Source organism: Mustela lutreola, chromosome 4 (assembly GCF_030435805.1).
Source record: "Mustela lutreola isolate mMusLut2 chromosome 4, mMusLut2.pri, whole genome shotgun sequence".
NCBI lineage: Eukaryota > Metazoa > Chordata > Mammalia > Carnivora > Mustelidae > Mustela > Mustela lutreola.
Genome location: NC_081293.1, coordinates 160,937,238 through 160,965,079, shown reverse-complemented (window position 1 = coordinate 160,965,079; position 27,842 = coordinate 160,937,238). Strand labels below are relative to the sequence as shown.

At 47.3% G+C, this 27,842-nt stretch overlaps 1 protein-coding gene across 1 annotated transcript in view; it reads right to left on the bottom strand.

Moving 5' to 3' along the window:
• EEPD1 (endonuclease/exonuclease/phosphatase family domain containing 1) overlaps window positions 1–25,255 on the bottom strand; it is a 108,987-nt gene extending 83,732 nt beyond the window's left edge. Inside the window, exons 1-2 of the mRNA XM_059171553.1 lie at window positions 24,781–25,255; window positions 23,237–24,304 (exon numbers count right to left, since the gene is read on the bottom strand). Of these exons, the coding sequence (XP_059027536.1) occupies window positions 23,237–24,114 (878 nt within the window). The 5' untranslated portion in view covers window positions 24,115–24,304; window positions 24,781–25,255. The remainder of the gene's footprint in view (window positions 1–23,236; window positions 24,305–24,780) is intronic.
• Between the last annotated feature and the right edge of the window lie 2,587 nt (window positions 25,256–27,842).

Genomic DNA, 27,842 nt, shown 5'->3' with positions numbered 1-27,842 from the left:
ATGCTGCCACGCTGACTGGTGGTGTCCTGACAATATCCCCACAGTGAGAGCTTCCCGTGACAGAAGCCAAGTGCACAATTCCGTGGAGCTCTCTGTCAGGATGGTCTACGAGGTAGATACGACCAGATTCTTTTAAAGAGAGACCATGCTCAGCCTTCCTGGGTCTTCGCCATCTTCTCCTCGGAATACAACTAGACTGTGGATTAGCCAAGTACAAAACCCGTGCCAAGCCAGCCAGATTTCAGTCCCTGCGGAGAACACGATGATGTATGTGTGCCATCCGCACTTCCTCAGACACTCAGGGGCAGCCCAAACTCAGCTGCTTGAATCTGACAAGAACAGTTCTAACAAACCGAACTGTGTGCTGGCTTAGAGGCTGGGGCTTACACACAAGAACTGGCACCCCTCTGGGCCTTCCTTCCCGAGGACCCATCCAACCAAGAAGACTCTCCAACACCAGAACTTGGAGGCAGCCGTGGCTCCTGCTGTCCTCAGAGGAAGGAAGAGGTCAGGCATCTCAGGTCATTGTCACATAAGCAGTAGAGCGTACCTGCACACAGACACCCTAAAGAACACCTACAGCAGTGAAGCAAAACTTTGAAAGGGTTGGAAGACCCAAGATGCTGGATCTCAATTCCAGGGAGCCGTTTTAATGCCTGTGCCATCTGCTGAAGGGAAGGAAGCTCTCTGCTTCTGCTGCAGGATGGTACAGACTGAGCCCTGGGTTGGGGACCAGGCGTTCCCAGCCTGCCTGCCCATTTCCGACTACAAGCCCCTAGGAAAGCTCATGACCTCCTTGCAAAGACCAAATAGAAGGAATGTGAACATTCCATTTAAATTACAAAATAATAATCTATTGGTGTACCATTACATTTAGAACCGTATTAGAAGTATTTTCATTTGTATATAATTTTTTTTAAAGGAAATATATTCATAGACGTAAAAAAATCAAGATACTATGGAGAGACACACTGAGAAATCCATCCCCGTCTCTGTCCCCAGGTATCCCCCAACATAGATTACCATTTTATTGGATCGTTGGTGTCTACCCAGCATCTCTCAATGCATTTACAAGTAAACACAAATATATTGTCTTATTTTTCTCTCCTTTTCTTACACAAAGGTATATATGTTGTCTCTACCTTACTTTCTTCCCTTAACAAGATAGAACGGCTATCTTTCTGTGTGGACCTTCTCTTTCTTCTGTTACAGCTGCGGAGTCCTCTGGTGGGGCTGTGCCCAGTCTGTTAACAGTGGACACACAGACTATTTGCAGGTTTTGTTGTCACAAACAATGCGCAGTCTAATCCAGACTTCACTCACATGTATTTCAGTTTGTTTGCAGGATAAATTCCCAGAAGCCTATCACAGATTTTAACCCCACCTCCCTGATGCTACTCTTTTGTAAATCATCTTTATTCCTGTCAAGGGCTTTAGTCAATTAGTCAATGCTGAGAAACAGAAGAGATAGGAATTGGGGTTGAGAGTGTTAGGAGTTGTTTTTGTTGGCAACATTAGGGAAGGGATAACATACCGTGGCAAGGCTGTCCTGATTCCCTGCCCCTTCTTCTCCTCCTCCTTCTTGTTAACACCCACAAAGAGTTGGGGAAACAACAATTGTGCTTAAGGGATATGAAAACAAATGCACTAAACACATCTATGAAAGGGGAAGCTGTGAGCTCCATTTGCCGGCCTGTCTCGGGGTTCAGGTCTCAGGGGCACCAAGAGAAACATGGATGTTTTCTAACTCTGTGACCAGAATTATTTATCTCCTACACCAAAGTATTTCCAAATGTACCCACACTTTTTCCCTCTAAAATGAGGAGGGAGAGGGGCACCTGGGTGGCTCATTGGGTTAAGCCTCTGCCTTCGGCTCTGGTCATGATCCCAGGGTCCTGGGATGGAGCCCCACATTAGGCTCTATGCTTGGCAGGGAGCCTGCTTCCTCCTCTCTCTCTCTCTCTCTCTCTGCCTCTCCGCCTCCTTATGATCTCTGTCTGTCAAATAAAAAATTAAAATCTTAAAATAAGTAACTAAATAAAAATAAAACGAGAAGGGTGGTTGGGGGCTAAGAACAGGGAAAATGTGCAAGATACAGGCAACTCAAGCGCCTTCATACCCTGGACACCCTTGACTTGCACATTCAGCTCAAAACGTCTGTTTCTGCCTCTCACGTCGGACTATGTGAGCTGTCGGTCATGCAGAAATAGGACCCCTCCTCTTGAGAAGCTTACAGAAAAGTCATTCCTGGGGTGGGCGGCAGTTCAATTCAGTAGTGGCCAAAACAGAGAGAGGAATACAGGACAGGAGGAGGGGACCATGACGGGGGACGGGGGGTCCCCGGCCCGCATTTGTGCCACACGGACTGCAAAGCCCTCCAAGTGTAGGAGGGAACAGAGGTGGCGAGGAGGCTGAGGGCAGCGGGATGTGGCGACAGTGGGGTGGGGAGAGGGGAAGGATGCAAGATAAAGAGGGCCTGTGGACAGGCTGCTGTTGAGCACCTGGGCGACTGTGCTCACTGGTCCCCAAACTCCAGCCGGCACCAGCATCACCGGGAAGCTTGTCAAACGCATGCTTCCCAGGCCCCACCTACAGACATCAGATCTTGTGGGTCCCGGAGGGCTTGAAGAATCCGCACCAAGAAAGCACTCTGGGTAATTCTGCAGATTGTCCAACCTGACTCTAGGAAACGCTGCTGAAGGCAAGGGAGGCGTGGAGTGACAGGCGGTATAAGCAGGCCTAATCAGTCCAGGGCACCGTGGAGCTGGCAAAGTGAGAAGGGGCAAGAGGCCCCGAGATGAGTAAGGGCATGAGGCCATGTGCACGCTGACGGGCTGGCGTTATGGGTTTGCAGACCAGGCCTATGATCGATGCCCACTGTCCCAGCAGGCACAGCAGAGAGAAGCCCCGCTGTGGGGCGGGGGTCCATGCCCAACCTCCCAGAGCTCCTGTGCCAGCCACCCTGCCTCTGTCCCGAGTATGTCATCTCCTGCCTCCTGCTATTTTCTGCGACAACCCATAGCTATGAGTACAGCCACACAAACCCCAACATTCCATAAGCAGAGCCAGAAAGAGGCTCCATGGCCCTGGTTTCTGGGAAGGGCTTTTGGGGGAGATCTGCAGCCACTCTGGACACTTCTCCTCCGCTACTCCCAGAATGGGAAATGGCAGGGGACAGGGCCAGGAGAGAAGGAAGGAACCAGCTGCGGTCGCATCACCTCTGCCCTCCTCTGCCAGCCCTGGTCGGGCCAAGTGGGAAAGGGCAACAATGAAATATGACATCAGATAATAACCAGACAAATGGCAAATCAGATAGGAAACTGTTGGCACCTGCTGCATGGGTGGGGCATTACCCCCTTGTCACTTCCTCCCGTGGTTGCACAATTATCCTAAGCATCTTAGGCCCTGCCAGTTACCCAATTCCTTTATCTGTGAATCTCTTCTTGGTGTCAGAGTCTGCATAGAGCCTTTCCTCCTGCTCTACAGTTCCAGTATTTGAGCACCTTCGGAGGGAGCTTGGAGCCATTGCTCACTGGGCTGGGAGGAGCGGTTCTCAACGGGCTGCTCCCAGCACCAGGAGGGAGCCCCGAGGAAAACTCCCACGCCCGGCCCCACCCTGGGCAGCACAGGGGCATCTTGGGGCAGAAACTGGGCGTGGGAACATCCTCCAAGCTCCTCAGGTGGTTGGGAAGCACAAAACCAGGCTGAGCACTGCTGTCATGGGAAGTCACATGGGCAAGACTCCGGGCCTCAGTCCTTCGTGCGTACGTGCGGGGTGCATGTTGTATACGTTCTGGAGTTCTACCTACAACTTCCTTGTATGAAAAGCTTCTGCTTTTTTTAAAAGTCTGCAAACCACTGCATCTAGATAAGTTTTTATGTTACTGTAATCCTGTTTCTAATTTTTAAAATAACACATCACTGCCTCAGCCATCTTTATAGCATCACCAGTATTCTTGGTATTTATATATATATATATATAAAACTTATTGATCAATTATGTATTAGTACTAAAGTAATACTGTACATGTTACAAATACACCTAAAATAGAAATATTAAAAGGATGAGATAAAATTCACAAAAATAAAACTTGAGGGAATTGCCAGTCCCCCACTGGCCCAGCTGTGGCAAGAGAGAGAAAGGCTGATTATCAGGGAGGAAGCTAAACCACTGAATCCCTCAAATTAAAACAGAAACCTTGCTTTATTTAAATATATTTTTTATACACAAGTATAAAAATAAAAATATATTTTTATAAATATAAAGGAGATCTCCACAGGAAAAAGCTGGTTTGCAGGTGAGCAGATGGTTAATGGGTAAGCTCTTTTATTCCATGCGAAGAAAGCATTTCTAATTTAGGGCTTTAAGATCCCAGGAGACCAGACGGAGACAGGATCTTTGCCTTGGAAAAGCACCATCCTGTGAAATGCCAAGGCCACATCTCTTTTCCAGTTTAAGTCAAACCTGTGGAAGACCAGATAAGCTTTCTCTTGAACAAAGACCCAAAGAGAAAAAGGGTTCCAGACCTGTGGCTTCCTACAAGGACCAGAATGCACACTTGGAGGAGCCCGTTTTGCTGGAGCAACTCAAGCAGCAAGGCAATCTAGCGCTTGAGAAACACAACTGTTCTTCAAGGGTCAGTGACCAAGTGCCAGGCCCTGTGCTGGACACTGAGCCCAACACAGAGGAGATGGGCATGCCCTACCTTGTGGAGTTCCCGGTAGGTAGGTAAGGGATGACAGGAGCAATGGCTGGAAGGGCCTGGCACAGGCTCCAGGCTGATTTCCCCACAAGCCACAGGGATGCCAACACCTACAGAAAGAGAAATGGTGGGGAAATCCTTCCAGGAAGAGCCCAGATGGGGGAGTGGAAGAATTCTCAACTGACAGGAACGCCAAGGGCTGAGAGATGACTAGAGAGCTGGAGGTGAGGCTGGAGATGAAGAAGGGGCCACAGCGAGGGTGGGGGTCCCTGTTAGTACAGGGGGTTTGGCCCCTACCCAAAGAGCTATGGGGAACCACCTACAGCACTGTTTTCAGAAATATTAGGTTTTCCTTTTGGAAGCTGCAGTCTGACTGTGGAAAGGAAGATGCGGGAGGCTCAGAGGCAGGCCTGGGCCAGGATAGAGAAGGAAATGACAACGGGCCTGAATACTGATACTGATGCCCGTGGTGGTGACAAGAACATCAGGAAGAGGGGCTTCTGTAAGGGCTTCACACTTACTAATGAAGCTGCCGGTCCGGCCAACCTCTGGGGAAATACAGGATCACCCCCATTTCCAGGAAAACGGCACAAGGCACAGAGAGTTTAAGACCTACCTTAAGTGAGGCACCTGTTAAAAGGGGTCAGGAAACACAGACACAGAAAAACTACTGAGAAGTCAAGTAAGATATTACCTCCAGCACAGAGCGAGAACTCTCAGATCGTGTTAGCGAAGGAACATTTACATCCTGTCAACTCCACCCATTGCAAATGTACAATCCAGTGGTTTTTAGGAAATTTATAGTAGTGTGATCGTCACCACAAGCCAGTTTTGGAACCCTTCCATCCTCCCCAAAAGTTTCCTTGTGCTCATCTGCAGTCAACCCGGCCCCAACCACCGATCCCTTTTCTGTCCCTAAAAATCAAAGTGTTCACATTTTAAGTAAAAATATACCTTATCATTTTTTGATTCATTATTTTTCTTTCCACTGAAGACACTCAGAGGGCCTCAGAGCTGCTTGAGGAGAACCGGGCAGCTGTATTTTTAGGCTGTACAACTTTATACCATATGCCATTTCCTCCCACGTCTTTTTCCTTACTGAAAATGATTTAGTCTGCTCTTCGGCCTTAGCGGTTTATTTAGGATTATATTTATGATACAGTCAAGCACACATCAAATTAGCACGATCTAGAGTCAAATACAATTATCTCTTTGAGATGTTTCTCTGCACACACACAAAATAATACTTTGTTTTAACAAGGGTTTCGTGTTTATTTTAAGGGGGGGGGTCACTACTGAGGGAAAATTATAATTTCCCCCACAGAAGTACGAACACTACTTCTCAAATCCAGCTAATATTTTCCCTACATGTTCGCAACAGTTACAACCATACCTCCCAGCACCAGAGGACAGAAGTAATTTTATTCAAGGAGCATTGCATAAGAGAACTTGCCAAATCCACTAGGCTCCCGTGAGACACAACTTTTCTATTGTAAAGTGAGGCTGGGAGATAATGAAGCCTTCCTCCTCTTGCAGAGTTCTGCACTGCACCGGGCTGTGTGAGGGAAGGGATTTACTCCAGGCTGCTCTGGCAGAGATCCACAGCCCAGCAGGTGCATAAGCCTCCCTAGGGAAGGTCTTGATTTATCCTCTTTAGGGAACCTCCTCCATGGGGCCTTATGCTTAGTGTTCCTGCCCTTCCTGCATCCCCGACTCACCCTCATGACCAGGGAGGAAGATCAGTTTGTGGCCCCCAAGTACCTTCTTCACTCAGTAGCCCCAGCAAGGGTCAGGGGTGCAGAGGGGTTTTGGGGCCTTACCTCCCTAACCCTGCCTTCTACTCCACATACAGCCGCCCCATGGCTGACACCTACATGCCCCAGCCACTACCCCTCCCCTAGCTCTCCAGCTACAAGAGGTCACCTGCCTGCCTTCTTCAACCTCACCGAGACCAGGTGGTTTACCTTTCAGCCCCTTTGGCTTGCCTCCTTCCCTATCCAGCCCATGCCCCACCGCCCAGCACTTCTACTGAAGCCAAGAAAAATCTGCCAGGCAGAGCCCTGCTCCCCACAGCATACTTCAAGGCTTCTTTACACATGGACTGAGATGGGAAAGGCATTTGGCAATGAATGTCTACAGGCGTTTTTGGTTGCCACACCTGGAGAAGGTTCTCCTGGAGTCTAGAGGCCAGGGATGTCATTAAACACCCCACAATGCACAAGCCAACCCCCACAACCAAGAATTATCTGGCTCAACATGTCAGAGTGTGGATCTATAATAACCTCAGAATGAAAGGTCTTTTTAAGTCCAAATTGCCCAGGTTGAGAAATGCCGCTGTAAGGCACCTCCTTCTTCACACATGAGGGTGAATTTCACCAATTAGTTGACAGTGAAGTTTTTTATTGTAAAATGGATGTGTGTTTTAAAGAAGACTCCAAGGAAGACATGGAAAAAAACGTCCTTTGCTCCAGGTTGCTCCAGGTTGTGCAGGATCTGGAGCCACGTTTGTAACCATTCACCGGTGCAAGCCATCAGAGAGAAGGCCAGAGTCCTGGGGTTCTGGAAACACAAACCAGTGAAGAACCAGTAGCCAACGCCACCCTCTGCCCGTCCAGTGGCTGTGTGGCAGAGAAAACAGGGCTTAGGCAATGTGGGCAGAGAGACAGTGACTGATCCAAGGTCAAAAAATGTCAGGGCTGTGGATTTCAACTCTGCTTTGCCTAGTGAAGGCCCCTCTCCCAAAGAAGCCCTTCCACTGGCTTTGCCTTGTGCTTCCCCATGAGATTTCATTTACAAACAGGTTTTGTTGGCTACAGAGTGTTTTAAAAGCACAATGAGGGCCTCTAGATCAGGGTGTATCAGTCACAATTCTAGATGGCAAGAAACGGAAACCGACATCGACGGACTGAGGCAGAAAAGTACTTCATTAAAAGGACACGAAGAAGCGGGGGCTGGGCAATCACGGAACAAGGGGCAAACATGCCCCAGAACTGGGGTGTGAGGATCCCACTGCCACAATTCCAAACTCTTGATGCTGCAGCCTATGCAGTCAACAGCAACCCCCAGGGACCCCACTGTTACCAGCAGCCACACTTTCTGCTGTCCCAGGGACACGATCCTGTGTAAACTGTCTCCAGGGCCAGAGTGAGCTCTTCGTGTCCCTGAGCTGTCAGTCCCACGGGCTGCCCACTCAGAGATGAGGATAGACCCTCCCCCTCCAACCTGCAGAGCCCAGGCCCTACCTGCAAAGGATGCTGGGAAAGTGAGCCTCTGCATTTCCAGCTGCCCCCATAGGGGATGGACTCTACTGCGCACTAAGTCTTATAAGGAAGGAAATATTCCAAGCACAGAAGGGGTGGGGTGGGAGGAATCCAAAAGGATGACAGTGGGATAAAAGGGCTTTGAGTCCTCAAGAAAGCAAGATACATTGACAAGAGGGGGAAAATGGTCAAGCATTATTTATATTTTTCTGTATGTTTTAAATGTCTCACATCAAAACTAAAGGTCTTGACTTGGACACCAAAAGGAAACAACACAGTTTGGCTCTAACCACAAAAAAGACTTAGGTCATGGCACCTGACGTTGACTTTGGTAACCCCGAGGCCATCTGAAAGCCGACTGTAGAAAAAAAATTTTCTCATTTTCACCTGGGTTGCTTTTAGGTGAAATCAGATGCCAGGTACCATTGGGCTGGGTTGAAACGAACTACAGAGAACTTACAAATAATTAGTTAGAAGGGAGTACACAGCCAGCTGCGTACAGGTCCTCCCAACTCAGCTTATTCACTGAGAAAGTGGAAGAAGAAAGAAGCAATTAACACTAAAGATAAAGATCTATTTAAAACGATGGGTATATTTATAACTCACACATACCCAGACACTCTGTGGGTGGAGGCATGTACAGACATATGTCTGTGGTCAGACTCACAGGAATTCACGGACACGTGAGAAGCAAATAAGATTTATAAAAATGAGACTCCATAAATGATGTTTGAACTATTAAAGATAATTCCAAGGTCTCTGATCTCAAATTTGACCCGCAATAAAATGCAACTCGCTGCTAGAGTTGTTCTACACAAATAAAATTAATTTGAAATTTAAACATTTATAATTTAGGGTTTATATATATGTATTTTGGGGGAGGCTTAGGTTAAGCCAGTGGCATATCTTTAGGTTCTCCCATGGAATCCACTCATATTTGTATATCTACTCATACAAGAAGGATAATCTGGGGCACCTGGCTGACTCAGAAGAGTGTGTGAACCCTGATCTCGGAGCTGTGGGTTCAAGCCCTACGTTGAGTGTTGAGATTAGTAAAAGAAACAAGGAAACTTTAAGAAGAAAAAAAAAGAACAATCTGAGGACTAGAGTACTGATCTATCCTTGAAAAATGTGAACCGTGGAGAAAGGCAAAATGAAGTTACATTATTCAGAGCAAGACCATAAGGTGGAAGGAAGCTGAATGGGGGCCTTCACATGTCCAGAGCGAGCCTCACAGAGGTTCTGACTGGCCGGTGTTTACTTCTACCAGGAAGGATTCAGCAAAAAGGGCCTAAACTATAAATGAAGGACACAGAGTAAGTAGAGGAAGAGCAATGTAGTAGTAAAGAGGGCTCTGTCACAATAGTGTGAGTGACAGAATAAAACCACGGAACTTCCTGCTCTGGGGATTTTAAAAATAAGGAATCAAAGCATCTAAGATTTGACCCAACGAAGAATGCAACAGGACCTCCATGGAGAAATGAGTAAAGACCCATTAAATGTTCCAAAAGAAGACTTAAATAAAGGAAAAAATACAGATGTTCAAAGACAGGGTGAGTTAACATTGCAATGACGTTATATTTCCTCAAACTTCATCTGTAAAGTTAATGCAGTTCCAGTCAAAATTCCAACGGGATGTTTGAGATGTGCAGACTCTGAAATGTACATAGTTAGGGAAATCTTGAAGTAGAAGAACAAAGGACAGTCCCCCTGACAAGAGGCCATGGTATTAACAGTGTGGGAACGACACAGGTACACACAAATGGATCATGAGATGTGATGGACACATGTGATAAGGGTGGCATCCCAAATCAGGGGGGAGAGGATAACTTGCGTTAGGAAAGTCGGAAAGAACCAAAGTGGGTCCCTTCCTCATCCCCACACAAAGGTTTTCTCCAGTTAGGTCAAACACTTAGATGCAAAAGCAAACTATAAAATGTAGAAGAGAAGAGGAAAATGTAGGTGCGAACTGGGGGTGAGGCGGATTTGGCAGACTCGGTCACATCAAGATGAACAATTTCTGTTGCATGACAGGCACCAAAGACAAAGTGAGCAGAGGGTGATGGGCTGGGAAAAGAGCTTTTTGCAGTCTCTGGGGACTGGCATCTAGAATGTGCATAAATAGTTCTGAACAACTAAAATAATAATTAAAAAAATTAAGGTGATATTAAAGTTTATAAAAGGAGCAAAAGTTGAGAAAAGTTGTTCCTCAGAGAGGAAATCCAAATGGCTGAAAAGGACATGAAGGAGACGCTGGCCTCACTGGTACCAGGGAGCCCCAGGCCATCTGGTGTGTCACCACTGGGGGATGGGTAAGCATACGAGGCACCTGTCCTTGCACATGGCCAGGGACAAAGCAACCGTCCCGTCAGCAGCAAAGAGCTAGCTGGCAACGATAAAAACACGAGGTGTTTGCAGATTAAAGGCACTCCATTTCTCCAAGATATGTCTAAGGACATTTATTTAACACTTTGCACTGGGGATCTATGGAAGGGGGTAAAGGGAGATGTGGAGGAAGAAGAAAAGACATTTTTAAAATAAAACCAAACAGAAGTGGGGCCTAGCATCGATGGGTGACACATGGTGCCGTACCTTGCAGAGTGTAAGGAAGGACTCAAATCTCCACCTTTGGGCTCAAAAGAATACACATAAGTTTCCATTTGGCCATGATGACTTGGGCAGGGTCTTATGGAAAGGGCCCCTTCAAGGTTCTTTTCCTGGCTGGGGGTCCTGCAGATATTGTCAGGAACAATCCAAAGCTCCTCTCTCTTTGCAAACCCTGCCATAGCGTATGTTACATTTGGCTTTAGATAAAAAGTGCTAAAGTTCCTCCCAAAACATAGTTTAAATATAAAACTCAGAAGACACCAAGCACTTCTCAAAGACAGTATTGAAAGTGCAGTGTTGACAGACCACTCCAGCCAGAGTACTGAAGCACAACATGGTGTTCTCAAAATTCCTCCCCAGACAGGGTTGGGGGAGGGAGGTTATTCCTGTAGGATGGTGGGCCCTTTTTCCTAGTACAAAGTGATTATTCTAGTTTAGGCTCCAGTATAATGACCCCATGATTAAGGGGCAAGGAAGAGGGGGAATGTGGAGTAAAAAGGGAAACCACATAAAAATATCCTGTATTTTATCCGCTTGGAAACAGTTGTGAAAACAGCCCACCCAGATCTGCACAGACATTTCTCCAAAGATCTACAAAAGGCAGGAAACACATGAGAAGATGCTCAACATCAACATTAGTCATTAGGGAAATGTAACTCAAACTCCTAATGAGATACCATTTCACGCCCACCAGTATGGCTATAATCAAAAAAAAAGAAAAGAAAAGGAGAAAGAAAAAAAGGGAATAACAAGTGTTAGAGAAAAGTGGAGAAATAGGAGACCCAGTATATCACTGAGGGGAATATAAAATGGTGCAGCCATTCTGGAAAACAGTCTACAGTTCCTTAAAATGTTAAACATAGAATCGCCATGTGACTCAGAAACTCCGCTCCTCCATATGTACCCAAGGGAAACGAACACATATGTCCGCACAAAAACTTGCACACGAATGTTCACAGCAGCATTATTCATAATGGCCGCAAAGGAGAAGCCACACAGCTGTCCATCAACTGACAACTGAATAAAGAAAATGTAGTATATCCACATCATGGAATAGTATTCAGCCATTAAAAAAAAAGAAACATACACACCACAACACAGCTTAACCTTGAAACATGCTATGTAAAAGAAGCCAGACATAAAAGGCCACATATTATGCAATCCCATTTATACGGAGTTTCCTAAACATGCAAATCCAGAGAGAAAGAAAGTAGCTTGGTGGTTGCCCTGTGCGGTGGGGTGGGGAGTGATTGCTAATGTGTACGGAGTTTCCTTTTTGGGTGATGAAAATGTTCTAGTACAGGGGTGAGGGTTGCGCAACTTTGTGAATCTACCAAAACCCACTGTATTGTACACTTTAGAAGGGTGAATTGTCTGCTATGTAAATTATATCACGATTTTTACAAAATCCAGCACCCCGAAAGCCCCACATTCCTGACTTCACCAGATGATAAAATGGGATGATTTCCTCAGTATCAGCTGAGACCCACTCCAGGGAGTACCTCCTCCAATTAAATGTGTCTCTTCATACTTTCCAAATACAAAAAGGCTAGGATATCTCCAAGTTTATGGATTCTGTGCCTTTGAGTATAAAAGGCTTTGGTCTCTGAGTAATTCTTCCTGGCTTTGAAGTTTTGCTCCACATGCACCAACCATGTGACCTTGAGCACATTTCTTCAAATTCTGTAAGATAAGTTTCCTTATGTGCAAGGTGGGATACTTTAGCTGCCTCACTGGAATGGTGTGAAGATAAAAGGCTTAGCCGAAGCGCTTGGGGTAAAGTAAATAATCAATAAATGTCAGTGGTGGTTTCTTCTTTCCACAAATCCCTGAGTATTATGGCACTGAAAGTAGGCTGTGCTATGGTCTAGGAGCGCAGACGGCAACACACAGGCAATTACAACACAATGACTATTTGGGAGGGGAACATAAGCCATCCAGGGAGCCCACAGCTGCAGTGCTTAACCATACAAGCCAAGGACAGCTGAACTTGAGTGGACTTCATGGTGGTCCCTCTGAATCTCTCCTTTGCCAACACTTCCAAAGGGCACTAAATTCAAAAGAGCAGACACACTCAAGTATCACCATTCCTTGCAGCCAAGGGTAAGCAATGAACTCAGCAAAGTGGAATACTGTTGGCAGGGTGGGTACAAGGTTTCAGGTCACTGCTGAATTTCAGGAGAAAACCAAGGATTAGCAAGCTGCAAAGAGAAATGATTGAGGATCCCAGCCCCTAAGAGCTGGTCCATGCTGACTATGGCTGGCAAGAAAGTCATCCCTCTTGTCCATCAGACTGTCACTCCAGGACTCTCATATAATGTTCTCTAGTGTTTAAACTGTTAAACAAGTATCCTGAATCATCATCTTTCCAGGAAAAACCCAAAGATGCAGAGTCCTCACAAGGAACCAAGAAGGAATCCCTGGGCAATTTTTCTTGTGTCTTTTGGTTATGGGATGAATGGTGTCCCCCAAAGCCATATGCTGAAGTCTAACCCCCAAATATGTGACTGCATTTGGAGACAGGGTCTCCAAAGAAGTAATGAAGGTTAAAGAAGCCCATTAGAGTGGCCGCAATCCAAAATGACTTGTGTCCTTATAAGAAGAGGAAATTTGGTTGGGGCACCTATGTGGTTTAGTCGGTTAAGCGTCCAACTCTTGATCTTGGCTCAGGTCTTGATCTCATGGTCATGAGTTTGAACCTCATGTTAGGCTCCTAAGTATGGAGCCCACTTAAAAAAAGAAGAAGAAGGAGAAGAGGAGAAGGAGGGGAGGAAGAGGAGGAGGAGGAGGAGGAGGTGATGTTGGAGGAAGAGGAGGTGGTGGAAGAAGAAGAAAAAGAAGTAGAAGTAGTAGTAGTAGTAGTAGTAGTGGCAGCAGTGGAAGTGGAGGAGGAGGGGGTAATTTGGACACACACAGGTAGAGAGGGATGACAATTTGAGACACAGTGAGAAGATGGTCATCTACAAGCCAAGGAGGAAGGTCTCAGAAAAACAAATAAAACTAAAAAACAAAAACCCTGTCGACACCTTGATTTTGGACCTACAGCCTCCAGAAGTGTGAGAAAATAAATTTTTGATGTTTTGGCCACTCAGTCTGTGGTACCTTTTTAGGACAGCCATAGCAAATAAATACACATCTTACCCATAGGAACAATTGCTTTTCCTTCTCAGATTTGAAGGGCATTTGGCAGAAATAGTGATCACTTACCCTCTCTTGAAAAAGCCTCAGGATTAGAAGAGACTTTTGTGATTTAGAAGAAACGCATACTTCTAAAATATAACCTTTAGCCATACAATCCACCAATAAAAATAGCACAGCTATTTGATGAATGTAAACATTGCATTTGAAATCAGAGGTTATGGGTGATCCTGCAATCATTCTCACTCTCCATCCCATTTATTTCTCCCCCCCCCCCAAGATGTTTTGGTTTTATTAATCAGCCTGTTGTTTCCTATCTAGCAAGAGGAGGGGAGTTCCCATCATCTAGCTTATTTCTATACCTTGCTTTGGAAGATGAGTAATAAGGAATGCCTGATATTCTTTTGATAAATGGCTGCAAATGGTAACATTTTAAACAACCACCTTATAATCTCAGAAGCTCTTCAATTAAATTTACCTCAAAGTTTTAAAGACAGAAGCAAATTCTAAGTTGAAATTCTAGTGATATTTTACAACTCCTTGCATTTTTATTAGAAATGTTGGAAGTATTAACAGTAACATAACTGAAGACTACGAACCAACCCCAGACAGTCTTGCCTGGCCTTTCACTGAGTTCAGCACGTGTGCAGAGCAACACGACAGTGTCTTGCTCAGTTCCGCATGTCTGCGCGTGTATTTAACATTAACAAAAATCAAACCTGAAAACTAAATTAAGTTCAGACCAGTGAAAAGAGAAAGCACAGAGGTACACATTTGGGGAGGTACTTTAAAAGATACTGTATCTAGTCCAGGGCTCTTCCTTAAATTCCTCCCAGCTTACTGTTATTCACCAATGTCATAAGCAGTGCATCCATGTTACCGAGAAGATGCTGGCTAGTATAGGTCTTCAGTCAAAAAAACAAAACAAAACAAAACAAAAAAACCCTCATTATTTCCTCACCTCTTTTGTTTCTAAAAGTTGCACGAGATTTTTTTTGAGGGGGTGAGGGTTTTGGGACAATGAGTCCCCGACATTATAACTAGCTACAACGTTTGAGTCAGTCTTCTAAGAAAATAATAGTGGGTCCGTACCAACCTGCAGTTACCGCAGGAGGTCTGCAATATACATATACGGCAAGTTTTGTCTTTAGACTACAGAAATAGTATCATGTGGGCTCAGGGGCCCAGATACCAGCATTTTTCAAAATACCCCATAGATGCTCTCCTAACTGACCTCTATTTGCAGGACCCAGCAGGCTATCCTCAGTCCCTTCTAAAAACCCACTGAGGGATGAATGGCCACGGCATGGTCAGTACTCCTGGCTAGATTAACTGTGTGTCACGTGCTCACCCGGACTCAGGTGTATCTGTCCCCAGGTTTATGTCAGTTGGACATGTGACTGTGGTCTCCTAAAACGTGACATCAAGAGATGAAATAGTGAGCAGAAAAAGAAGTGGTTTCCAAGAAAACTAAGACAAATGCTGGCAAAGCTTCTTTAAAGGCAACTTGTTTAAAGAAACCTTTGTCATAATAGGTGTGGGCGAGACCACTGTAAAAGACTGAAAAGCCATAAAAATACAGTATCCTGCACTCAGATTTCTTTGCAAATATCCTTGCTCCACTCTGAAGAAACAAGGACAAGCTACACACATAGATAACATCTCAGATCAACACACTTAGGAAAGGTCATGGCCTAGGGAACTCAAAGCAGGTTGGTTAGAGGAACATGTATTCTCATATGCAGGTGTGCAGACGAGGGCATACATACGAAAGCATTAGTGAGTGGTTTTTATCATCCAAATTTGGGGTCTGATTGCTTGGGTTATTGTCCAGGCTCCACCACTTACAAGCTGTGTGACCTTGGGGGAAATTATGCAACTTCTCTGAGCCATCTCTCTGCATCTCTACAAGAGGGCCACTGGCAATACCCACTTGTGAAGCTGCTGGGCTCTGGACCTCAGCCACAGGAATGACCATGTTAATTACCACTGTTTCTGGTCTTAGTACAACTACTACGTCCACAAAGCCACTGAAAGTACAACCACCACTACTGAGTGGTGGGAGGGACATGCAGTGTTTTGCTGATTTTTTTTTTTTTTTTGCTTTGTTTTGTTTTTTTAAATGAGTCCTCAACATAAAAGCAACTGAGAACCACTCTTTAAAAACCTGACGGGTAGAGGAACACAGCGGCCTGAGCAGCAGAGGCTGCCCACCGAGCCAGGAAGCCCAGAGGAGTCCACGACCTAAAGCTGATCATCGGTACTTCAAGGTCACCAAAAAGTATACTTTTTTGCCCTTTAAGAAAACGAAGACAGCAAAAAAATTTAAGTCAGACTGAATATACTTATCAAAAATACATTCTGAAGAAGTTTTTGGTTTGGGGTTTTTTTTTCCAACAGGATATTGGAGCAGTAGTTTAAAAAACAACAATCCCTCTGAGACCTCCTGCCTGGAAAGACACAGTGCTTTTAGCACAAGCTGAGAAAGACAAAAGTACAGACGTCACCTATCAACATCTGGGTGAGCCAATGGGATTGGGATCCTTGGAACACGGTAAAACCGCACTCCAAATGCACGCGGCCTTAAATGAGGCAACATGAACAACATTGTCTTGGCCGCGGTAAAGCGTTCCGGGAGTTTACCGTGGTCTCCGGATAAAACAATTGAAGGCCCAGTTTAACAGCTTAATCAGGTAATGACGGAACCAAAATAGAATTCTCAGGAAACAGGGCCACTGGAAACAAATGCCAAAGCAACAGAGGTGGGGAGCTGTGCTCAGGAAAGAAAACCCAGGGTCTCTCTATCCAGCAGTTTGGTAGAAGAACTCAAGACTTTCCGTTACAATGAAACCTCTACTCTGAGCACACACCCACAGGGTTCCTCTCCAGCTACTGGGCAGCTGTCAATCAAAATACTGCTGTAAAAGCTGCTATACCTACCGTGCCTGCAGACAGTCACAAGCAGCTGGGTCAGGAAGCTTCCGGGGTTCCTAAATATTTGAGGAGGACCACACACCTGGAGGGGCAGCGGGACATTTCTGTGTGGCATCTGCTGGCTGCTTCGATGACCAGCAGTCACTGGTGTGAAATTTCCACTCAACTGTGCATCACTACACTCAGACCAGGGTGTCTGTGACAAGCACATCAAATATTGGTGAAATGCATCCTTTTCTTATCCACAGAGACTGTTATTAAGGAATTCTGAGATAAAAATTGTGTAAAGTAGGGTAATTTTGAGATAAAAATAACACACCGCAAATAACACCTACCTCAATACTATTCCCTACTGTGAGGCACGGTTCTCGGGAACCTACTGTGCTCCCTGAGTATTTCGGATTATAAGCCCAGCCAGCGAGCCAGCCTGGATCCCCAAAGTGTCAGGAACTGCTGGGGGGCTGCTGGCTTTCGCTGTGAGGACCACCACACACTTACGCCCAGACCCCACCCTCCTCTCCACATTAGCTCCCTCCAAGCCACCTGACTTGGTCCTAGCCCCACATCTTTCCCCTGTATGAGGACTTGATCTATCTCCAGAGCCCAGCAGACAGGTACCAGATCCCTGTGCTTAAACGTCACCTCCTCCCTCACAGCCCCGCCCATGGCATGCTGTAAGTACCAATGGATGTGTCCCCTACCCGGACTGTGAACTCCTTAACCACAGGGTGGTCTCTCCCTGTGATCCCAAGCCACTGGGGGGAGGGGATAAAGAGGGGGTTCTTAATTGATGTTGAATTAAATTCATTTAAATGTCTTTTAATAGAAATAGTTACCCCCAATCCCCCCAAATATGCCCTTGTTATATATGTAACTGATACTGTAAGGAAAGCGGCCCCATAAGATACATGATCTTCTGTGCACAGAAGACAGACCACAAGGCCTTTTCCTCCATCTACTATGGACCGAGACCCTCCCTGTCCAGAAGAAGCACCGTGCACCCATCCAGTGTGAGGCAAGAAGAGAGGGGAGGGGTGAGGCTGGCAAGCTGCATCACGTTAATGCAATGCATAGTCACGTGGGCTAGCCTGGGGTTCCTTAACCCCCTCTGAGCCTGCCTTCTAGGAATCCACATGGTTAATCCCCCCAACATCTGGAACACAGGCATGGCCTTCCAGTCCTTGCTGCTAAAGGATGTTCTCATCATCACCCACTCCCCCTTCACCCCATCACTATCCTCTGTAACCTTGACTCTGCAACTCAACCTTCTCAAACTGTACCCTCTACCTAACTCCAGGACCTGCTCCAAGCGCCTCCCCCTACTCTGGCAGCTAGAAGAGCCTGGTAACAGGTAAGTCACCAACCTTTGCTTCTAATCCTCTATGGCCTCCTCCTGCTAAAATAAGAGCCCTATCCATCTGGCCCTGCCTCCCCTCCTTCTGTTGCCCCCCTCCACTCCCTGCCACCCACCATGCCCAGAACTCTGGCTTTCTGTCTAGAACAAGCACTCTCAGGGCCTTTGCACGTGCTGGGTCCTCTAGTGAGTACTCTTCCCCCGAGCTTTTTCTATGCCTGGGTCCTTCTCATCCATCAGCTTTAGCTGAGGTCTTCCTTTACCCCATCCACCTCAGCAGGCTTCTCTTCAGCTCGCCTCCATCCTCTTCAGCATTCGCCATTATCTGTCTTTATCCATCATGTATTGACTTGTCTAGCTCCTCACATGAGAGCAGGGACAGTATCTTGTTATGGGGGGCCTGACGCAGAACCTCGTACCTAATGAGAGCTCAAAAAGTATCTGTGGAAGAAATAAATAATAGAGGACTGAACAGCCCCTGGGAGAAGCAGTACTATCAAACCTCCAAAATCAGATCCTAAATGGGCCCATCTTGTAAGACACACTAACATCTCTCCCTTTGGTGAAATAAAGCCTGCCCCGGGCCCACCCCAGGACTTCCCTTCAGCCACACCATCTCCTCTTATTAATCCACAGAAGTCTTATTAAAGACCACCTCTCCCTCTGGAAACCACCCAGAACTCTTTGGCTCACAAAACCGGAACTCTGCCGTGGAGCTGAGCCAAGGTCACAGACTCACATTTGAGGGGCTGGGTGGAGAGGCCCTGACGCCCTCTGAATGGCTCTACCTCTGGCCATAAGCCCTGTCCTTCAGAGGAACAAAAACAGGAAGGGAGCAGAAGCCTCCTGGGGCCTGACTGAGCCCTAGAAGTCTAGGTGAAACTCTGAGGCCTGGCCACCCGAGGCCCAAGACAGGGAGGAAACAGCAGGTGGGCCACGGGTCAGTAAAAGGACACGGTGTTTGGGAAAAGACACTTCCACTCCCCGCCCTAAAATCACACAGAGCCTGGCTTCAAATCCTGACCGCAATCCACATTTCTGAAGGCCACACAGAGGCTATCTCATCACTCTGCGCCTCAGTTTCCACAGTCAAAGCAGTTTTCATTATTTCTGCTTTAAGAGGACTGCTGGCCATTTTGCCTCAGATGTTATGTCTGGCTGCATCTACTCACCGTTCAGTCTCCCAGGATAAGCTCATTATTGGGATGAGAAAGATGCAACCTGAAATCAATCACACTCCACCTCAAATCTGGGTTTCTCAGACTCTTTGGAGGCTAAGTCACACAAGCTGATTCCCATTTACTTTACTCAAGTTAAATAACAGGACAACCTGATTCCCACATTTAGCATCTGCATGTACACAGCCGCTACTCCACACAGTTTTCAATGAATGAATCAAATGACAACACGGCTTGTGTCTACATGGCTTCTACTAATCAAGTCTGATCAACTAAAATCCCATCTTGCACAACATACTAATTCACCTTGTGCTTGGATACTGCAGACAGACATGTAGCAAGGAAACAGATTTAGAGCATTATAAAGCTGAAAACTTCGACAGGTTCCCTTCTGACAGAGGCCGTGGGGAAATGCACAAGTAGGATAGTAAACCTATTATTTATTTATTTATATATTTATTTTTGGAGATTGTCAACGTCTGCTCCTCCAGGGTTTACGCTTCCAAAAACCAAAGGGACTTTTCAGAATAGAAGAGCTACTCAGCAAAAAAGAGAAAATTAAAAATTAATCTTCATTCCATATGTGGGCTGTCCCCAAATTTTGCCAGGATGTTTAGCAGAAGCATTCCTCTTTCTGTCTTGCCTCATAAACACTGGACGAGGAGAAACATTGCCTGAGACTGAGATTTGGCAAAGGAATGTGATGAAACCCATCAGCTCTGTGCCACAGGGCGATGTCCTTGAAGGCTCCTGGTGACTGCATGATTAGCTAGTTTTCTGCTGTCCTACCTCGGTCTTCACGTAAGACTCGGTGTTTTGTAGCTCACACATGCTCATCCAGGGGCAGCCTTTCAGGGCAAGAAAGGTCTCTAACCTTGAAGTCCTACTCTGGCACCCTTTAGTAGAAGAAAGCAAACCCACAGAAAGGAAAATGAAGAGCCAGCTAGCGATTCCCTTTACAAAAGAAGGGTTTTTTTTTTCTTTTTTTCCTTTTTTTCAAGGTTTTTTTTTTTTTTTCTTTCATTAGTTACATTTAACAGATGGGAAAACTGAGACCTGGAAAGGTTAAGGAATTTCACTGATTTTACACAGAAAGTGTGGAGCCAAGGTGGTTTTTTTTTTCTTTTTTTGTGCCTTTACAATGAATTTATTTTCTTAAATGTGACTGGCACACAAACTGGCAAGTGTAGTGCCTCTGTAGGCAGAGGATGGGATGCCTGAACAAGAGGCAGGGTGAAGGCGGTGTGCTTACAAAACACAGTGTGCCTGCAAAGAGCATGGGACTACAGTGAGAAGGAATGGGTCTTAGTCCCAGCTGAGTCACTAATGAGCTATGGGATGGAGGCAAGTCGTTTAACTTCTTTGGTTTCAGTTTCCTCACCCAGAGATGGAGCATCATCATCCCCCTCCCAGGCTAATGGGGGAAACAAGCATTACCCCCCTCCCAGGCTAATGGGGGAACCAAATGAATATGCAGTATCAGCAAACATGAACAAGACTTGTATTACACATACACATGTACAAAAATAAGAACCACCTTGAAGATTACCAGCACTCATTCTTGCTCACACTACATGTATGTCCTCTTACTAATAAAGGGATCAACTGGAATGCGAGAGATTTTTGTGAATCAGGACGAACACACAGCTCTTGGGGAATGTGCACTCTGTTCTGAGGACATGGGACCCACTCTGGAACAGGCAGCCATCTTTGGGTGCCCTGGGACAGTCATAGACAAATGGAGCTACTCCAGCTCTACAGGGGACCAAGCCCTAAGCCCATTAATGTATGTTGACTGGACACTAATAAGATGCTAGGAGTGCCCAGAACACTCTGAACACATTGTGAACAGGCCAAAGAAACCACCAAGCCACAGGACAACCTAGCTGGCCAGGTGTGAGAAATGCGATGGGGATATAGGTCACCTTCCTGCTTACTTACAGGTGTTTCCTTCTCCATCCCTACCAGGCCTGGGTAAGTTCTTCCTCTCACCTGAGGACAGTATTTAAATGACTTCAACAAACCACCATCCCTCCAGGAAATCCAAAGAAGAAACACCAGGAGAAGTCCTAATTCCATGCAGGACAAGAGTTGCTAGTACTCTCCTCAGTGTGCCCTTGGCTGACCCAGGTCTACACTGCAGAGTAAAGACCACTCTGAGGCCAACCGGCCCTTGCTCTCTCTCCCATTCCCTACCCATTGCATTCATCTGTTTTAGAGGCAGAATAAGCCCCTCAAACTCTGGCCAGAAAGAGCATCGTGAAGTTGAACAACTACAGGGATGATCAGAACAATCTAAGAAAACATAGTACCTAGAAAGTTCTGGAAGGTCTGTGAGTTCACGGACCTTGATGAGGTGCTTTACAGAGAAAACCACAGGGACAGCTGATCGCCCAATGAACAGCACAATGGGGTTCAAACTTCAGTTTGTATTGGAACCACCGGACAGTGTGTGAAAACACAGAAAACCAGGGTTTCTGAGTCAGTCACTGACGCTGATGCTGGTCCAGACACCACACTTGAAAAACCACTGTCACAGTAAATGGGCAAGAGCTGCCTGGTCTATCATTCTCTCTGGGGCGACTTCAGATCCTGATTCAGCCCCTTCACCTCCCCAAACGGAGCCTTAAGAAAACTCAAGATAGGAATTAAACAGCCATCCCTCCCTCTCCCGCCCCTCTTCTTTCCCCCCCACACGCACCTCCATTGCTAATGGATAAAGAGAACAATTATCAGGCCGTTCCTGATAAATATCACCCAGCGCTGAGTCTAGTTCTCACCTGCATACAAGGCGATTCTGCAAAAGGAGTGAGCTATAGCACAAGACAGGGGACACAGCTGTGCAGGAGGAGCGCTCAGGAGCTCTCCCAGTCCAGTTCTCTAACCTGCTGCACAATCCCTCAGTCCTGTGATGAGAGTGTGCCATGGGGACAGTGCCAGGGAAACGGTGTGACCTGGTTTTCTCCTCACTCATTTATCCTGACGCTCTGCCACAACGCACAGCGACTGCCCGCTGAGAACTCAATTCTTGTCACTAAACTGTTGCCCATCAGGCTCACTGACAAGCCAATGCAAAGGCAAGTAGCCAGTGGCCACAAACATGCCACCCTACATCTGGTAGCAGGGGTACGGTCCCTCAAGACCAGGCTCGGAGGATTTCTGACCCAGACGAGACCATTAAAAATATTTCTTTTCCTTCCCAAAGCTAATTACATGATACACTATACTATTTTACTAACAGCAGGAGCTAACTGCTACAATGATATTGTTTTGTTTCATGGGGGGGGGGGCAGTAACGGAAGTTCCTACAGAGAGCAGTGTTGTGAATGATGTAAACATGCTGTGGTAAGAGTCCTTCCTACAAGTCTCTTCCCTGTGGTTCAAATGGGAAAATCTGGCCAATATTCACCACATGTAAGCCTGACCTTTCCTGGCTATGGGGACAAGAGAGGTTACATACATTTGGGGCAGCAATTGTGGGCCTGAACACCAACTTCAGGCTAAATAAGGAAAAAGAATGAGGAGTGATTCATTCACAGCATTTCGGTGAATATACACAGCGTATGTGTTTGCAAATACCTGCCTTTTCAGATGATTTTGTGCACACAAATAGGCATATTTGGTGAGACAAATGTGACTTTCCCTCTCATTAAAAAAAAAAAAAAAAATCCAACAATCTCCCTTCTCATATGCAAAACTATGCAATGGTTCCCAGGCCTCTGAGTGCCTGATTTGGCGTAAACCCCACAAAGTCTTCTGAGTCAAACAGCATTCTCCAAAGCAATAACATCAACCTAATCTCCACTTACCCCCAAATTAGGAACTGATATCGGATATATCTCGTTTTCAAGATATGGGCCACAAGCCCGAATGGCTGTATTCAAAAAATTCTAGAGCAGGAGAGCTCAGCCACATTGACAGTACCGCTAGGTCCTCAAGAACACTGATTAAATAGTCTTGCCCTCTCCCTATTCCCCAAAAAGTCCACTTGTTTGCATGCCCAGGTGAGGCCATTCGAGAACTGCCTTCACACCCAACGCCCCCAGTGGTTCCCACCCTCACCTGTTTTCCAGGAGGGTCATGCACACCACTTCTCGCACTCCAGGGTTGTTGGCCTTCTCCACTGAGCAGCCCTGCAGGTTCCAAGTGGCCAGCCTCAGCACTGGCCGCCCATCCCTTGTGCCTCCAAAGGCCTCCACAGAAGGGCGTGTGGAGATGATCTGGGTGGGCCCCCCCGGTGGCAGGTCCAGGTCCTCACTCTGCAGGCTCAGCGAGGTAGGGCTGGGGTGAGGCTTGGCGGTGAAGGTCAGGCCTCCATTGGTGTGGGTAGATGGGGGCCTGGACCGCTCCGCAAACACCTGGTGTCGGATCCTGTCGAGGAAGGCAGCATTGATACCACCCATCCTCACCAGGTCCTCAACGCTACGGAAAGGCCCATGCTCACGGCGATAGTCCACAATGCTGACTGCCATCTTCTCTGTGAGGCCCCGTATGCTCATGAGCTGAGCCGGGGTGGCCGTGTTGATGTTGACCCGTGGGGTGAGGGGCACAGAGGTGGCCAGGTGGTGAGGCTGCTGCTCCGCGAGCAGGTCCCGCCTCAGGGAGCTGGGAGAATGCTGCGCCGAGCTGCCCTTGCTGCTCACGCATATCTCGAACTTGACCTGCTCCAGTTTGGTGGCACCCACGCCGCTGACCAGCGCCAGGTCCTCCACCTTTTTGAAGCCACCGATGTACTCGCGGTACTCCACGATGCTGCGGGCCACCGCACGGGTCACACCAGGCAGGGTCATCAGCTCCTCCTCTGTGGCCGTGTTGATGTTCAGTCGCTCCTGATTCACCAGAATGTTGCTGAAGTTGCAGGCTGCGCTGAACTTGCGGTTGTGGGACAGGTCTGAGGGGTCCCGTGGTATGGAGCGGTGGCAGCCCAGCGTGCTCCCCATGCCGGCCAGGGTCAGTGGCCCAGGACGGCCTCACCACCGCAGAACTCCTTTCTGGCTAGGGAGGAAGCCCAATAGACCTTACTGGCACAGAAGGAGGAAAGGTTCAGGATGCAGGGAATGAAACAGTTACCAAAGACAAACACTAAATCTCCATGCTCAGGGTGTCCAAAAGTACCTTTCACTTGGCCACCTGGAAAACAAATTTATAAACACACAAATCGATTGAATCAGTTAATCAGTTTGCATTAGCACTCCCTATCTAGAGCAGGAGTTTTAACCAGGAGAGTCCCAGGCTGATGGCTGCCCATGAACTCCTGAACACACACAATGAGGCTGGCCCCTATGGATTTTCCTCTGGAGAGGTCCGATTTTTGTCATATCGAGGTCCAAACAGACTATGAGCTGCTTCTCTTGGAAAGAGACCTACCCTCATCAGCCCACATCTCTGGTCTCTGCCTTTCTCACCTCTGGCAGCGATGAGGCCATCCCCCGCTTAGGTCGCCCCCACCTGGGCCCAGGAAGAACGGAGAGCGCATCTCCCACGCCCACCCCTCCTCCTGACGCTCAGCACCATCTGCAACTTGGGAATCCCGTCCTTACTAATGCAGGTACCGAGAACAGACTTGTCGACCTCCACCAGACCCGCCGCCGGTCCCCGCGCCCCACCTCTCCGCTGCTCCCCCAAGGCGTCCTTCCACCTGCGGCTCAGGAGCCTGAGCCTAGCCCAGGACCGCGCGGGCCCCCTGCCTCCAATACGGGTGCCCGCGCATGTATGGTCAGTAGCTGGGCCGCCTCCAGCCACGCGTCTCAGCTCTTTCTGCGAGAGAAACTCTCAGAGTCGCTCTCCCAGAGCCGGCAAGAGCAGCAGGGCTGCGCGGAGGCGGTAGCGGCGGCGAAATGCGGCCGCCGTGGCTGCACCAAGTCTCGAGGCTGCACCAGGACTTGCGGCGTCGCCGCAGTTGCGTTGATCTAGCCGAAAAGTCCTGCTCCCGACTCGGACGCGGGATCCGCCAGGACCGCGTCGGTGCCCAGCACCAGAGCCACAGCTCCAGCTCGCCGTCCGTGTCAAAGCCAAAGTCCTGGCCGCGCCGCCCGCGCCTCGGCCGGCACCACGGCCACGCCTCCCCCCGCGCGGCAACTCCTCCCGGGACTCCAGAGGGAACGTGGGGGCGGGGCACGAGCGCCAGACTCGAGCCCGGGAGAGCGGAACCCGAGCGCGCTGGGGCGGGGCCCTGGGGTCCGGGGGCGGGACCACGGCTCCCGAGGGGGCGGGGTCAGAACTCGAGTGGGTGGAGTGCGGAGCCGGGAAGTGTGAGAGGCGGGGCCCTGGTGCGCGGGGGCGGCCCGAGCGCGTGGGGGTGGAGATGGAATACGGGAGCGCAGGGGCGGGGCCACGGCGGGAGGGGTGGGCCGCGGGGGCACGGAGGCGGGATTTAGGGACTGAGTGGGCGGGGCCGATGCTCAGGCTGCCGGTCACACCGAGGTTGCCCTGGGTCCTGCAGCTCTTGGGGGGTTGGGGGGAGTGATTTTATCAGAGACCCAGGGCTGAATGTGCGGGATGGAGGGTGTTTAGTCTTGCCCGAGGGGAGACCAGGCAAGCTGCTTTACGGCAAGAAGAGCCCAGGGCTCAAACACTACCAGGCCAATAGCCCGAGTTTACATCATCTTTGGGGCATGGGGCAGGGTCTGGGTACTCCTTGTGGGGAAGGAGACCTGCCTGTCAGGGGCCTCGCTCAGTTCAGTTCAGCAGTCAAGCTGAGAACATTTCCAGAGGGGACTGAATGGGATCTTTTTAACTTCTGACCCTCCCAGACTTTCGACCTCCTCTTTTCTTCCACTGGAGAATTACCTTTGCACTGCTCAGAGAGAGATGTCCTCACAACGTTAGTAACTCACTGCCCTGCTAGGAGAGGGCATGAACCACCGATTAGAGATGTGCTGGAAGACATCTCTTAATAGGGTTGCTGGTTTGAACGTATAGCTCTGAGTAAATATGGTTATGTTCCTATAAGGATTAAATTTAATCATTAAGACAGAAAATGCTAGATGGAAAGGGAGATTGCTTACCAAAATTCAGAACAGTTTTTGGATCATACCACTAAATGACATTGTAGTTAAAGATTAAAGAGCCTGCTGAATTACAGCGGGTACAGGGAGCTGGAGTATTCGATTAAACAAACCATGTGGTGATAGTTTTGAATACTTTGACCCTGGGCATTCAGTGTCCTCTGAAGTTTCATTCCCCCAACCAATGTGACCAATGCTCCTGCTTTAAATTCCCAGGGCTAGGTCAGCAAAAACAGTAACTCTTAGGGAAGGCAGAAAGCACTTTAGATGTGAAATGAGAGGCAGCCAGGGCTTGGCAAAAGCTATTAACTTTTGGGGCACATTCCCCTACTGTGCATACTAGTCAGGGCTTAATCGCAAGTGACTGAAATACAAGTTACACTAGCTTATACAGAACAAAACAAAACAAAAAGGTGAGGGTTCTGTGTTCTTGTGTGCAAAAGTTAAGGAATAAAGCCTATGTCAAGCATGGCTGCATCCCACTCAAATGATGTCATCAGGACCTGGTCTGACTCTCTCCTCTTATTCCCTCCATCCACCACCCCACTCTGCAACTCTAGTACTAAACTACATTATGCCAATCCTTTCTTCCTGGAATCCTGTTGTGATAGGAGAACAAATGTTCAGAAAAAGCATGAAAATCCTTTGTAGAGGAGGAAAGTCTTTGTTGAGCATAATGCCTTGATGAGCCTTTGTGGCTGTGGACAGACAGCCTAGGGGTATGACCAGTTGGAATAGAAGTAAAGAAATCACATATTTTATTATACAAACCAGGACACTTCACAGAGTAAAAGGGACACTATTAACTTCACTTGCACAGCAGGCATAACCTGGCTAATCTAAGCATATATTAATCTGGTTAATCTAAACATATGGTAGAAATGAAGCCAAGAGGTAGCAAAACCACTGTGCATTGAAACAAACAAAACCACAACAACATGATGAAATTCTAAATGACTGGCCATACCAAATGTTGGTAAGGATATAGAGCAATTAAAACTCACACGTTGGTGGTAGGAGTGTGGCACAGTATAACCACTTTGGAAAGCAGTCTGGCAGTTTCTGTCATATGACCCAGCCACTCCACTCGTAGGTATTTACCATAGAGAAATGAGAGCATGAAACCCAAAGATTTGTACATGAATGTTCTAGGAGCTTTGTTAAAGCCAAAGACCAGAAACAACTCAAGTCCACCAGTAGATGAATGGATAAACAACAATATCCATAGGACAGGCTACTACTACCCAGCAATAAAGACAAACCTCTAACACACGCATTTTTGAAGGATATCATACTGAATGAAAGAAGCCAAGCAAAAAAAAAAAAAAAAAAAAACAAGAAAACAAACAAAATAACAAAATACATACGGCTTGATTCCATTTACACAAAACTCTAGAAAATATAAGCTAATCTATAAGCAGAGAAAGCAGATCAGCAATTGCTTGGGGGTAGTGATGGATGAAGGAGTGGATGAAAAAGGGCACAAGGAAATTGGGCGGGGAGGTCATGGAAATGTTGTTGGAGAGATCATGGTTTCAAGAGTGTGTGTCTGTCAAAACAGAGAATTGTACACTTTAAATGTGTGCAGTTTAGTGTTCTTCAATCATGTCTTAATAAAGTTGGGAAAAAACCTTCAAAAGATAAAAGACTGCTTTTTGAAC